Source organism: Carettochelys insculpta, chromosome 24 (genome assembly GCF_033958435.1).
Source record: "Carettochelys insculpta isolate YL-2023 chromosome 24, ASM3395843v1, whole genome shotgun sequence".
Lineage (NCBI taxonomy): Eukaryota > Metazoa > Chordata > Testudines > Carettochelyidae > Carettochelys > Carettochelys insculpta.
The window spans coordinates 6,333,919-6,345,345 of NC_134160.1; the positions used below are offsets into that span (position 1 = coordinate 6,333,919).

General features: G+C 47.4%; 1 protein-coding gene across 1 annotated transcript; it reads right to left on the reverse strand.

Moving 5' to 3' along the window:
* Nucleotides 1–13: 13 nt before the first annotated feature.
* On the reverse strand, nucleotides 14–11,404 carry EIF3I (eukaryotic translation initiation factor 3 subunit I). The gene is made up of 11 exons (XM_074976663.1): nucleotides 11,341–11,404; nucleotides 10,211–10,303; nucleotides 8,488–8,575; nucleotides 7,821–7,886; nucleotides 6,793–6,942; nucleotides 6,561–6,688; nucleotides 6,086–6,196; nucleotides 5,480–5,569; nucleotides 1,414–1,487; nucleotides 1,123–1,215; nucleotides 14–424 (listed from the first exon to the last, which is right to left on the reverse strand). The coding sequence occupies exons 1-11, from the start codon at nucleotides 11,341–11,343 to the stop codon at nucleotides 343–345; spliced, it is 978 nt and encodes a 325-aa protein (XP_074832764.1). The 5' UTR covers nucleotides 11,344–11,404; the 3' UTR covers nucleotides 14–342.
* Between the last annotated feature and the right edge of the window lie 23 nt (nucleotides 11,405–11,427).

The following is an 11,427-nucleotide window of genomic DNA, read 5'->3' on the forward strand; positions in this document are numbered from 1 at the left end:
AAAAAGACTGATATTTATCATTTCCTTTTGAGTTTATTTTCCCACTGGTTTATAAATATCTCCAGCAGGGCAGGAAGTTAGTATCCACACAGCAGCAGGGAGCCAGCTGGCCCATTCTCCTCCCTGCTCACAGACTACCTAGGACAAAAATCAGCTGATCTTACCACTCCAGGCTGGTTTATATTTTAGATTTAGGCTTATCACTGCCTGCTTCACATCCTTAACTCACTTCCAAGAGCTCCATGCCGCTGCCCATGGGAACAGACTAACATCAAGCCCAGAGAAAGCCCTAGGAGAGGAACCAATGGGGGTAGAAAGAAACAAGTGCAAGGGGAAGCGGTTTCAAGCTTCAAATTCAAACTCGAAGTACTGTGGGTCGAAGTAATGGATGCGAACGTAACCATCTTCACCGCCACTGCTGTAACTGCACAGGGAGAGAAAGCCCGATGAAAACCATGACCCTACTAGGACCTCAGAGTTTGAGGTCAAAGACACCCTCATAAAACCCAAACCTAGTAACCCCCTTGTTGCCTAGGAAAGGATTTTGATCTGGGACAAGGGAATCCCAGGTGCTGTACTCCAGGAAAGACTTTGGGAAGCAAACCTCAGAAGATGTCTGACAATGCAGGAGCTAAGAGCTAATGATTCCATGCTGGGATGGATATTCAAAGAAAGCTACTATTGCACATAGAGGAGCAGCAGCCAGACATCAAAGAGACCTACGGGGATCACCTGTCCCCTCTGCCAGAGCAGGCTGCTCCCCGACTAAGAGCCAATCCATCCAGTGAAGTTGGCCCTCCCATGTCAGGGCAGGGAGGCTGAACTAGTGGGCTTTGCAGTTCTTTACCTCAGCCAGAGGAGGACTGGCAAGGGAACAGCAGGAATGCTGGGTGCCTGCAGGAGGACACCATAATGTGACCAAGCAGGGGATGCTGCGGGTCAAAACTGAGTTCTATGGCCAGAGTTTAGCTGGGGGGAGGCAAGGGAGGAGAAAAGGGAGAGAAATCAGTCAAGGCCTGATTGTAGTGTAAGGCAGAAATGCATCAAGCACATGACTGACCCTAATCAGCCTTTAAGTCAGCAGGTTTTCAAAAGCCCAGGGAACCCCAGCTTGATCCCTACCTCTTTCCGTCAGGGTGAAAAGCAACACTGTTGATAGGACCAAAATGACCTTTGATTCTTCCAAACTCTTCTTCAAAACCCAAGTGGAAGAACCTAGGAACAAGGACGAGGGTTTTGATTATTCCCAGAAGTTCAGCACGCCAATGATGTCAGAAGAGGGCCCTGCGTGCTTCACCCAAAGGGTAACTCTTCCATCCAAGTGACATGACTCCCATTGGCCTGGGAAAGCAGTTTGCAAGCTGCCACAAACACACCCAAATCTCCCTTAGCTTCGAAAGATCCAGGACCCACCTTGCCTCGAATTTGCCAATCCTGGTGGAGGTCGTAGTCACGTCCATGGCTTCTTGTCCACCACCCAAAACTACCTGCAGTTAAGAAGATGCCAAACATGCTTAGAGGCTGCTCCTGTCACTCTCGCTTGGCAGGAGCCAGGATCTAAACTCAGTAAAGAAGCCAAAGCCATGACTTGTGGGAAATTTGCTCTTATCCCAGCTGGTGTCTGTGGGTGCAGCAGTAATATTAAAATGCCCCCTGTGGCTTCTGGCCTCCCAGACATATTTGCTAACAGAGGATCATTAAATAAGGTGCAACTTAGCACTCAGCAGCACACTAAGACCTGGTGTCCGTCCCTGGACTTTTTGTGCATTGGAAGTGAGGTTGTCACCTGTCCAATGTTCATTGTCTCAATTGTGTGTTGTCATGTTACCTGTTTTTCACACACACCTCCTGTTCAGTGGGAATTTTCAAAGGCACCTAAGGGACTTTAGCACACAGAATCAGTGAGTGCTGGGTATTCAAATCCATCAGCTTCTTCCCAACTCCTGGTCTCCGTTCTCTCACTGTACATCCAGGGCTACAATGCTTCTCTGCCCTTAGTTCTCCTACCCGATGCTGATCAATGGGTTGCTGGAACGGGAGGGATATTACAGAAACACCATCTGACCTCTAGCTCGTGCTGAAATGCCAGAGCTGTTTATGCTGCCAGCAGCTAAAAAACAACACAGAGCAGGCCAAGATCACAAGTGTGCTCTGCTCCCCTGACAGGCTGAGAGGGTGGGTGGTTCCCAACCACCCAGTTGCTGAAATAGTCGCCCTCTTCCCCTTTGTGCTGCCTTTCTTAGAAGCAAAACAGGAGAGAGCTATTTTAATTGAGAAGTATCTTCTGTCAGTTCACACTTCTCCCCCCGCCACACGGTTTCCTCTAATTTTTTCCATTTATGTGTGATATGAACTTTGGTATGTACACAGATACCAAGGTAATGTCTGTACACACACCACCAGTACAAACAACCTAGCTATATATATTTTTTAAAAGTTCCTAGTTATGGAAGAAGGAATATTAGAACAAGGGATACTTAACAAGGTGCACTGCTTATGATGCATATTTAATATGAAATCAAATAGAAAGAAAACATTAACACTGTCCCTGGAGTATATCATCATCCTAACAACTCAAGCTAATAAATACCAAAATATAAATAAAACACAAACATGGCCAATTTAATAACCTACTCCTACCACAGACCACTAAAACTTCAGGGAATCCTGTCTCAAAAAATGAAAACTGTCAAAATTCTACCACACAGTTCACAAAACTCTCCCTCTTGCCCGCATATTGCGGACACACAGTTCAGCTTTAAGATCCTAAACAAATTTATGAGTCAACTAAAGAGTCACTCTCTCAACATAAATATTAATAAAATAGTTTCCGACGTGGGAGAGGAGAGTAAAAAGCATTTTGTACTCAGGTTTGTACAATTTCTCTGGGTTACCAACTCTTAATTTAGCACTTAACACACAGAGAAAGATAAAACAACAAAAAAAGCGACACAGAAACAAGCAAAGTTCTCCTGGCTTCCCACTGTGCGTCACCAACTCAAAAATGAAGAGTACGCTCATAAGTTTTTACAAGTCTCACGTCACTTTGGAGTTTGCAGACAGATCCCTGCTTCAAAGATCTCACAAATAACGGGTTCATCCTATTTAACATCAAAACCCTAGTACTTCCAACTTATGAGCAAATGGGCTACTCTGAAAAGCCAGAAATATAGCCGATATCAAAGATCGGGCCTTATCCATTTCCTATACCTCTCACCAAACAAACTGGAAAGCTTAATTGAAATCACTTGTCTGGAATCCAAGAGATGTCCATTGAGAGGTATTTCTGCTGGTCACAGACCCCAGAGCTGGGGCTGGGACATAAGTTAGAACATACAAGACTGATGCTGCAAACTAAACTAACTGTTCCCCGACAAAATTAGATCCAAACTTTTTAAGCAGCTGGTGGAGGTAGCATTAATTTTAGGAACTAGATTAATAAACATACATATCAGTTAAGCAAGGCTGAAATGCCAGCCAATGCAAAAACAAAGCATAAATAATATATTGTACAAACAAATCATTAAATGTGGCTTTTAATGACAGTTTTGAGAAGAGATTATCTGGATTCTTTTTCAAACACTAATTTAAGTGAGCAGTAACTAGTTCCTCTCCCTAACTTCAGTGAGGAGTAACTGTTTTTTTCCTCCAGCAGCAGAAATCTCTCCCAACCCCCACAGCATAGCTAGAGCTGGGCGAGACAGAGTTGGACTCTCCTGTTTCCCAGGCCCCCACCCACCCGGAGGTCAATCAGTGGAATCATCTTTCCCTCACGCTTCTGCATGTTCACAAAGCTTTCCCAGATCTGCTTAAGTGTTTCCCTCTGTTTCTTAAGTTCATCCCGTTACTCCTAATTACTTTCCCCAACACTTTGCCATATTTAGCGTCCCACCCACGGCGTAACCTAGACCGGCACATTCTTTCCCTAGGCATCACTCAGATAACTGATGGGTATTTAGCTCTTCCAGTCATGCCCTTGTAACAGCCCATGCAGTGTTTCAGCCACTTTTCTACCAGTGCCCTCTCATCTATCGGTACCCAGGTGTTCAGAACTGATTGCCCGGCCTCATTTCAGCTCAGGGGAGACAGACACCGGAGCATTTATTTCCTTCCCCTCCCGCCAAGCATTCATAAATACAAAGGAAAGTACAAACCCTTCGACCCAAAGTTAGCCCCACACCACAGGCACAAAGAAAAAGGCTGCAAACAGCCTGTGACTGCCAGTGCCTGTGACTGGGCTCCTGCCCCCCAGTTGTTCCCACAAGCCAGTCATTGCTCAGCATTGTGCAAATGTACTTAGTGGGCAGAGCGAGCTCCATTTCTAGCTAAAAGAATGATGTCTCAGGGACCTCAGCCACCCCTCTCTCAGCTACATTCTGCCTGTAGGGACTGGATTGGCTTTCCCAGCCCCCTCCTAGCTGCACCAATTGGAATCTGAATGCCTGGCAGTACTGCTCTGACTAACAAAGTGTACTCGAGTCATATGGTTACCGAACTGAGCTACCAGCCACTTACAGCAGGGCAGGGGCCAGCACTAGCCGACAAAGCTATTCCTCCTAGCCCCTCGAATCCAATTGGAGCTGGGAGAGACTGAGAACCTCTCTCCCCTGCTGCCTCCCTGCTGCAACAGCACAGCTAGGGCTGCAGCGACTGGGGAAAGTCGCATCTCTTCTGGGTTGCTACATACAGCCCAGCTGGGGCTGGGAGTTCTAGGGTTACTAAGCTTAGTTTCCCCACCCACACCCTATTTCCTCCCTCCCACCCTCTACTTCCACCACCACCTCACGTTCCATGTCCTCTCTAGGTGCCTCCTGGGCCCTGGAATTAATGGAGTCACACCTGCACAGCTTCATGAATTAGGTGTGCTGCCCTTCTTTCCCTCAGGGGCGGCTGCACAGGCACACACCTTAGAAGGAACTATGCTCCCCTCTAGAGGATGGTGTATGATGGAACAGTCAGCCATAAACACGTGATCAGCACTTCCTGATCTCACCTAACAACTCAGAGGTGACAAAGGATTTACAGGGGCGGGGACAGAGAAGAGGCTTTAGGATGTAATATTAAAGGTGTTGTCAAACTCCAATCAGGGATGCATACAGAGGGAAGATAATGCAGGAATGAGCCACTAGTACCCTCCCACACTTCATGACGGGCTGCCTGGAACTAGAACGCAGAGGGCACTGTGAGGACCAGCTCTACATTAGTCTCTGAAGGATGGTGATGACCCGGTCACAGAAGCTAATTACAAGATTCCAAGGACTCCAATACCCTCTCCCACAGCCCTCCTTGAAAACTATCCAGAACCTATCTGTCCACACCCAGCCCCTCCCCGCACACTGAAATCCTATTCTCTCACCCAGTCTTTTATACTGCTCTAGAATCCTGGCCACCTGGAACAAGTTGGAAGTTTGGGGGTAGGAGGGAAGAAAGAAGTTGTATCTCTGACATGGCAGAAGTGAAACAAATGCCATTCCCTTACGTGATCAAAGATAGGCGACAGAGCTGCAGAGTTCACAGGCCGCTCTGTCCGGAATGACTTCTGATGTTCAAGCGTTGTGGAGTCAAACAGCTAGAAGGCAAGAAACAGGGCTGGTTATTCTGAGCCAGAATGGGAGAAACAGCCATTTACAAGCAGGAGTACCACATTAGGAACACAGACTGGAAAGCGAGCCTGGTCCAAAAGCACCAGCTCCCCTTCTCATCCCGGAACCCTGCCATGCCTCCATGGGTATCACGCAGTTCCACTGCCTCTGAAGCAGTAAGTGACCGGGTGCCCAACTCTTACAAAAGATCCAAACACATCTGAGCACACAACTTGGAAACAGCAACACCTCGTGCCTGAGACATCAGACCTGAAATCTCTGTATTGTCTCAGCCTGTTCATGTGGCCAGAGTAAGCCCTCTGCTTTCATTACTGGATTTGTCACACTGAACAAATGTCTGCTTTGAGAAAGAGAAAATTTGGCTTCGTTGTTACCCATAAGCTTCTAGAGAGAGAGGAAGATGTTTCAAGGTAGCAATGTCTTTTTCATTTGCTCTTGAGGCCCTCAGTCAGCAAGGTTTAACTAAGGTAGGGAAGTCTCACCTTGGCTGAGTTGTCCTTGGAGGCCGTGATAAACATGGTCATGTCCCTGGAGGTCTGGATGTCATTAATCTGCTTGGTGTGCTCCTTGACATTCACAAGGAGCTCCCCTGACTGAGGCATAAACACAAGGCAGAATTAATGCTACCAAGCCATTGATGAGAGGTGCAGACCACCCCTATTACACCCCAGTTACACCTACCATCCCCATTTAATTATACAGTGGTCCTCTCTGGCCTTACACTCTATGATTCTATCCACCACTCTGCAGTAGTCTCATCAATTTCTGTACTTTGGCCCAAACTGACATTCAGGAGCCTGTCCTTCAGTTGGCTGTCTTCTGGCTACACCAAGCAGCTGCTGGTTTGACTTTTAGCTCAACACTCCTCCCTGTGGCCATTAGAGGTATCTTGTGGTACCGACCCACTTTTCCCCTGCAATTAAGGAGGAAGAGAGTTCTGCTCTTCCCGACAATAACCTTGGCACTGAACTGGTTCAGCTCTCCATTCTCGTGCCCTGCGATAATGAATTCACCAAGAGGGCCCCACACAGCACTTGTGATTTTAGAGTCATTGCACGGGATTTTCATGTATGGCTCGTTGCTTTCTGCAGAGAGGAACAGAAGAGTTAGATGAAGGACTGATCTGCGGGCAATCAAAGTTTTTCCAAAGTCCCCACCCTTCATGAAGGTATTTGGCTGAATTCCTTACCAATCTGGCTGGAGTCACGAAGGTCAAAGAAGCTAACAAAACACTGATACCCCATCTGCTTATCTGTGGAGAACATTATGATGTTTCCTCCGAAGTCAAAACCGCAGGTTCGCACAGCTGAGTTAGTCTTCACCAGTGCAAGCTGCTTTCCTAAACACAGGACAGGATCTGTTAGATGGCATCAGACATCCTCAGGCCTTACGCTCACCCCTCCCTTCTGCAGGATGAATCATAGTGCTGAGCTAGCCAACATGCAATGCTCAGAGGAAGAGCAGGCTAGAATATGTGCAAAGCATTTCTTAGTTTTCCAAAGTGCTTGTGACAAACCCTCCCTTGACTGACCCCTTTACATATCAGACAATTAGAGAACACCATCAATTTCATCACGGATTTCATAAAGCAAAGACAGAAAACTCAGTCTGGGCCCTGCCGTCATCTATGATCAATCTGTCTAGTCTCATTGCTCAACTTTCCACTGAGTATTTAGCTAGGCCAGTTAAGTTCTGTTCTGAGTGGTGACAATACACCACAGCCATCTCTTTAGCTGGTAACAAGTGAGTCTGAACGTTCTTCTAAAGATCAAAGAAGCACTCTGCCTTTCTGAAAGCCTCTTGCCAGAGACTCTTCCTACTTACAGGATGAAACCAGTTCAACCACTGAAATTTGATTTAGAAGACCAGGAATCCCATTTGTGCACGTGCACGGTTTTCTTGAAAGTTCTGGATGGATTAGGCACTTATAAAAGCTAGGATCCTGGCCACAGATTAAGCAAGTTAGTCTTCATCAGCTACTCACACACCTGAACCATAACCTGTACCAGCAGTGCCAGGCTTTTTCTGGACACACAGTCACTTCATGCCAGTTTGGAGGATGATGGAGGGTCAGAACAAGACCAAAACTGTCTACCCCAGTGGTCCACAGGTGGGATAAGACACAGACCTTATGCCCTGCTGCTTAGATCTCACAGATACAACTATGCTCTAATGAGAGAATTTAACCCACCCCCCACCCCTACATTGTTGTCTCACCTGTTTCGCAGTCCCAGAGCCGGCAAGAGTTGTCTGCAGAGCCAGTAAGCACATGCCTTGTGTCCCCTGCATCATCAGTTAGGGAATTAAAACAAATTCTCACTCCCCATCACCCCAACGGGCCAATACCCAGATATTACAGCTGGACACAAATATACAATACAATACAATATGTTTATCTAGAATGAGAAAAAAGATCATGTAGATGAAATAACATTAACTCCAACATACTACATCCAGACACTTATGTTGAAGGAACCACAACTTTGAATTGCCTGCTCTGTAACATTACGGAGATCAACTTTCATGTTAATGTAGGTTTCCTGCATTTATGTATGTTACCGTTTACCTGCACTGGTGACTGGAGGGCACTCTGAAATTCAAGCATCTGCTAAGAACTCCAGAACACTGTGAGCCTGAGGACAGTAAGTCAATCAAAAGCAATGTCTGAATAAGTGAGGACGAAACAACACCCCACAGTTCATTTACTATTTCAAATGAAGAGGGAAAAAAACAGTGGGAAGTAATGGAACAATCATACGAACAATAAAATCATTCATTGTAGTGTCTGCCGTGTATTGGCCACAATCAAAACTCCCCACTTCACACGTGAGAAGAATCACCATAAAACCGAGTAGAGGGACGGGTTTCAGTCACCAAAGGATACAATCTGCATCCACACACCAGACAGCTCCAGTGTGGCCATTGTAAGTGCCAAGCCTTTCTCCATTGACTGAGTACCAAACATTGACAATCTGTCAAAGCAGAACAATTAGTCAAGTGTTAACTTTCAATTAAATTGGTTAACAAATTAATGCCATTTACTTCCATATGGTTTCATCTTTGAGTACCTCAAGTCCACATCACTGCATATGCAACTAGTGTGTTTTAACATACCTAACAGTCAGTGTCACTAGAGATAGAATAGGAATGTTAAAAGGTGGAAAAGTCAAATTACAGGGAGAATGAATAATCATGGTATGGCAACAGGTACTTTATAAACGCAGTCAGACTATATGTTGAAAGCCAGACAGTGATAGCTCTCCACATGGGACTAGAAATAGAATTTAAAAAGGGCCAGAGAGAGAAAGGAGAAAGATATGGCAGTGGGATTTTATTGCCTAAGGTGGAACACACAGAGAGAAGAAAAGTGTGCTGTTCATGTAAGAATGAGGAGACAGAAAGAAATGGTGGTTGTGGAAAAAATAGCTTTGTGAGGGACTCTGAGGAGTGGCCAAGTTGGTTTTGTACCTGACCTTGCACTGAACAGGAAACAGGGAAGGTTTCTAGGAACAGGAATAACTTTTTTCAGGTATAGAGAAAGAGAGGGACCTCCAATACCCTGGAATAAAGGGGTTTTCAGACTATACAGCTAAAGCACAGTTTAATTACAATTTTTTTATACAAAGTCTCTGTAAAAGCCAAACATCCTAGTGCTACTATGCAGAACGGAGAACACTCTGTGGGTAAGTTAGAAAGATGGAAAATCTGGGCTACTCCAAGCCTCAGCCTCTTGCTAAAGGGAGCCACTATAATAACCGGGAAACTAAAAAATGATACCACCTCAACTATCACATTGTGATTCCTAACCATAACCTTAAACTGGCTGCTGGAATTTTCACTCTCTGAGGCAACGTCTACACGTGCAGCCAACATCGAAATAGTCTATTTCGATGAATAACGTCTGCACGTCCTCCAGGGCCAGCAACGTCGATGTTCAACTTCGACGTTGCTCAGCCCAACATCGAAATAGGAGCAGCGAGGGAACGTCTACACGTCAAAGTAGCACACATCGAAATAGGGATGCCAGGCACAGCTGCAGACAGGGTCACAGGGCGGACTCAACAGCCAGCCGCTCCCTTAAAGGGCCCCTCCCAGACACAGTTGCACTAAACAACACAAGATACACAGAGCTGACAACTGGTTGCAGACCCTGTGCCTGCAGCATAGATCCCCAGCTGCCGCAGAAGCAGCCAGAAGCCCTGGGCTAAGGGCTGCTGCACACGGTGACCATAGAGCCCCGCAGGGGCTGGAGAGAGAGCATCTCTCAACCCCCCAGCTGATGGCCGCCATGGAGGACCCAGCAATTTCGACGTTGCGGGACGCGGATCGTCTACACAGTCCCTACTTCGACGTTGAACGTCGAAGTAGGGCGCTATTCCTATCTCCTCATGAGGTTAGCGACTTCGACGTCTCGCCGCCTAACGTCGAAGTTAACTTCGAAATAGCGCCCAACGCGTGTAGACGCGACGGGCGCTATTTCGAAGTTGGTGCCGCTACTTCGAAGTAGCGTGCACGTGTAGACGCAGCTTTAGAGTCCTGTTTACCACCTCTCTCCCAACAAAAAAAAGCCTGAAACATGAAACAATAAAAGGCTCAGGAATACTTACAGGATCTTTAGCTACTGTAAAGAGTAGGTCTCCTTCACGGTTATATTTGATTTGTGTAATGGACCTCTCATGACCTTGCAACAGTATAGGTTTCTAAAGAAAGATGGATCATTTTCTTTTTAAATCCAGTATTTTAAAACAAAACTACAAGCCTTCAATCTTTGTGACTTGTGCAAATACACAAATACAGAATTTCCACCAAACGCTACTAAAGCGAGTCCATTTACTCTTATTTCCATTTTTTTTTTTTTACTGAAAGCTGCATCAGAAAACCTCATATCCCTGAAGAGTCAACTTTAGCAGACTCCCCAAAGCCACACAATTTCACTGGCTATTTCCCACTCCCTCAACACCTTCCGGCTAACGGTCATGGAAGGTGACCTGCTGTTTAACAAGCCCCAATGCTTCTGAACCCAGTAGGCTGAAACACGGAGGGCTATGGATTGACTGTGCTCCACAGACAGGTAGGGCCGGGGGGAAACTCCAGGGAATTGCTGAGCCCACCCAATAAGGAGGCTTTACCCCACACTGCTGGCTGAGCCAAGCACTTCTTCACCTCGGGGGGCAAGGATCCCTGTGTCGCAGGGCCCCGTTGGCTCCTCACTAGGACCCAGCACTGCACCTAGTGGGTGCCATGTTATACCGGCACCACCAACCCTACCCCGATATTTCAGCGAGAGGAGACGATGGGGAGCATTGGGGCCATGATGCTGGGAACGGGGCGCGGGGGAGGAGAAGAGGCTCCAGGCAGGAAGCAAAGGGAGCCCTACAGGGCTCAGGGAATGGGCTCCAGTGCCGGGGAGCGGGAAGGGGGCGACGTAGCAATATGCGACGGGCTCCAGGCGTGCGGAAGGGGGACCATACCGCTGAGGCGGGGGGCTCCAGCCTGGGGGAGGGAACCTGCTTCAGCCCCGAGCGAGGGGCGCCACAGAGCTGCGCGGGGACGGACGGGGCGGACGAGCGACAACCCGGCGGGGAAACATAACTCCGGGATCCTCATTCCCTGCAGAGGCTCCCCCGCCCCCATCATCATCATCATCATCATCATCATCATCATCATCATCCGCCCCCGGCCCGGCCGCTCCACTCCCGCCAGGCTGAGCCCAAGAGGCCCCCAGCCCCGCACTCACCATAGTGACCGCTCAGTCCCGACTCGGCGACAGCCTCCGCGTGAGGAAGGGAAAGGAGAAGAGGAACCACATCCGGGTCAGGGGGGC

Bases quoted from the DNA above. Each gene is read 5' to 3' on its own strand.
- EIF3I (XM_074976663.1), bottom strand. The intron at 6,689-6,792 runs GTAAGGAATTCA...TCCTCTCTGCAG, and splicing joins TCGTGACTCCAGCCAGATTG to AAAGCAACGAGCCATACATG. The intron at 5,570-6,085 runs GTGAGACTTCCC...CTTGCCTTCTAG, and splicing joins CCAAGGACAACTCAGCCAAG to CTGTTTGACTCCACAACGCT.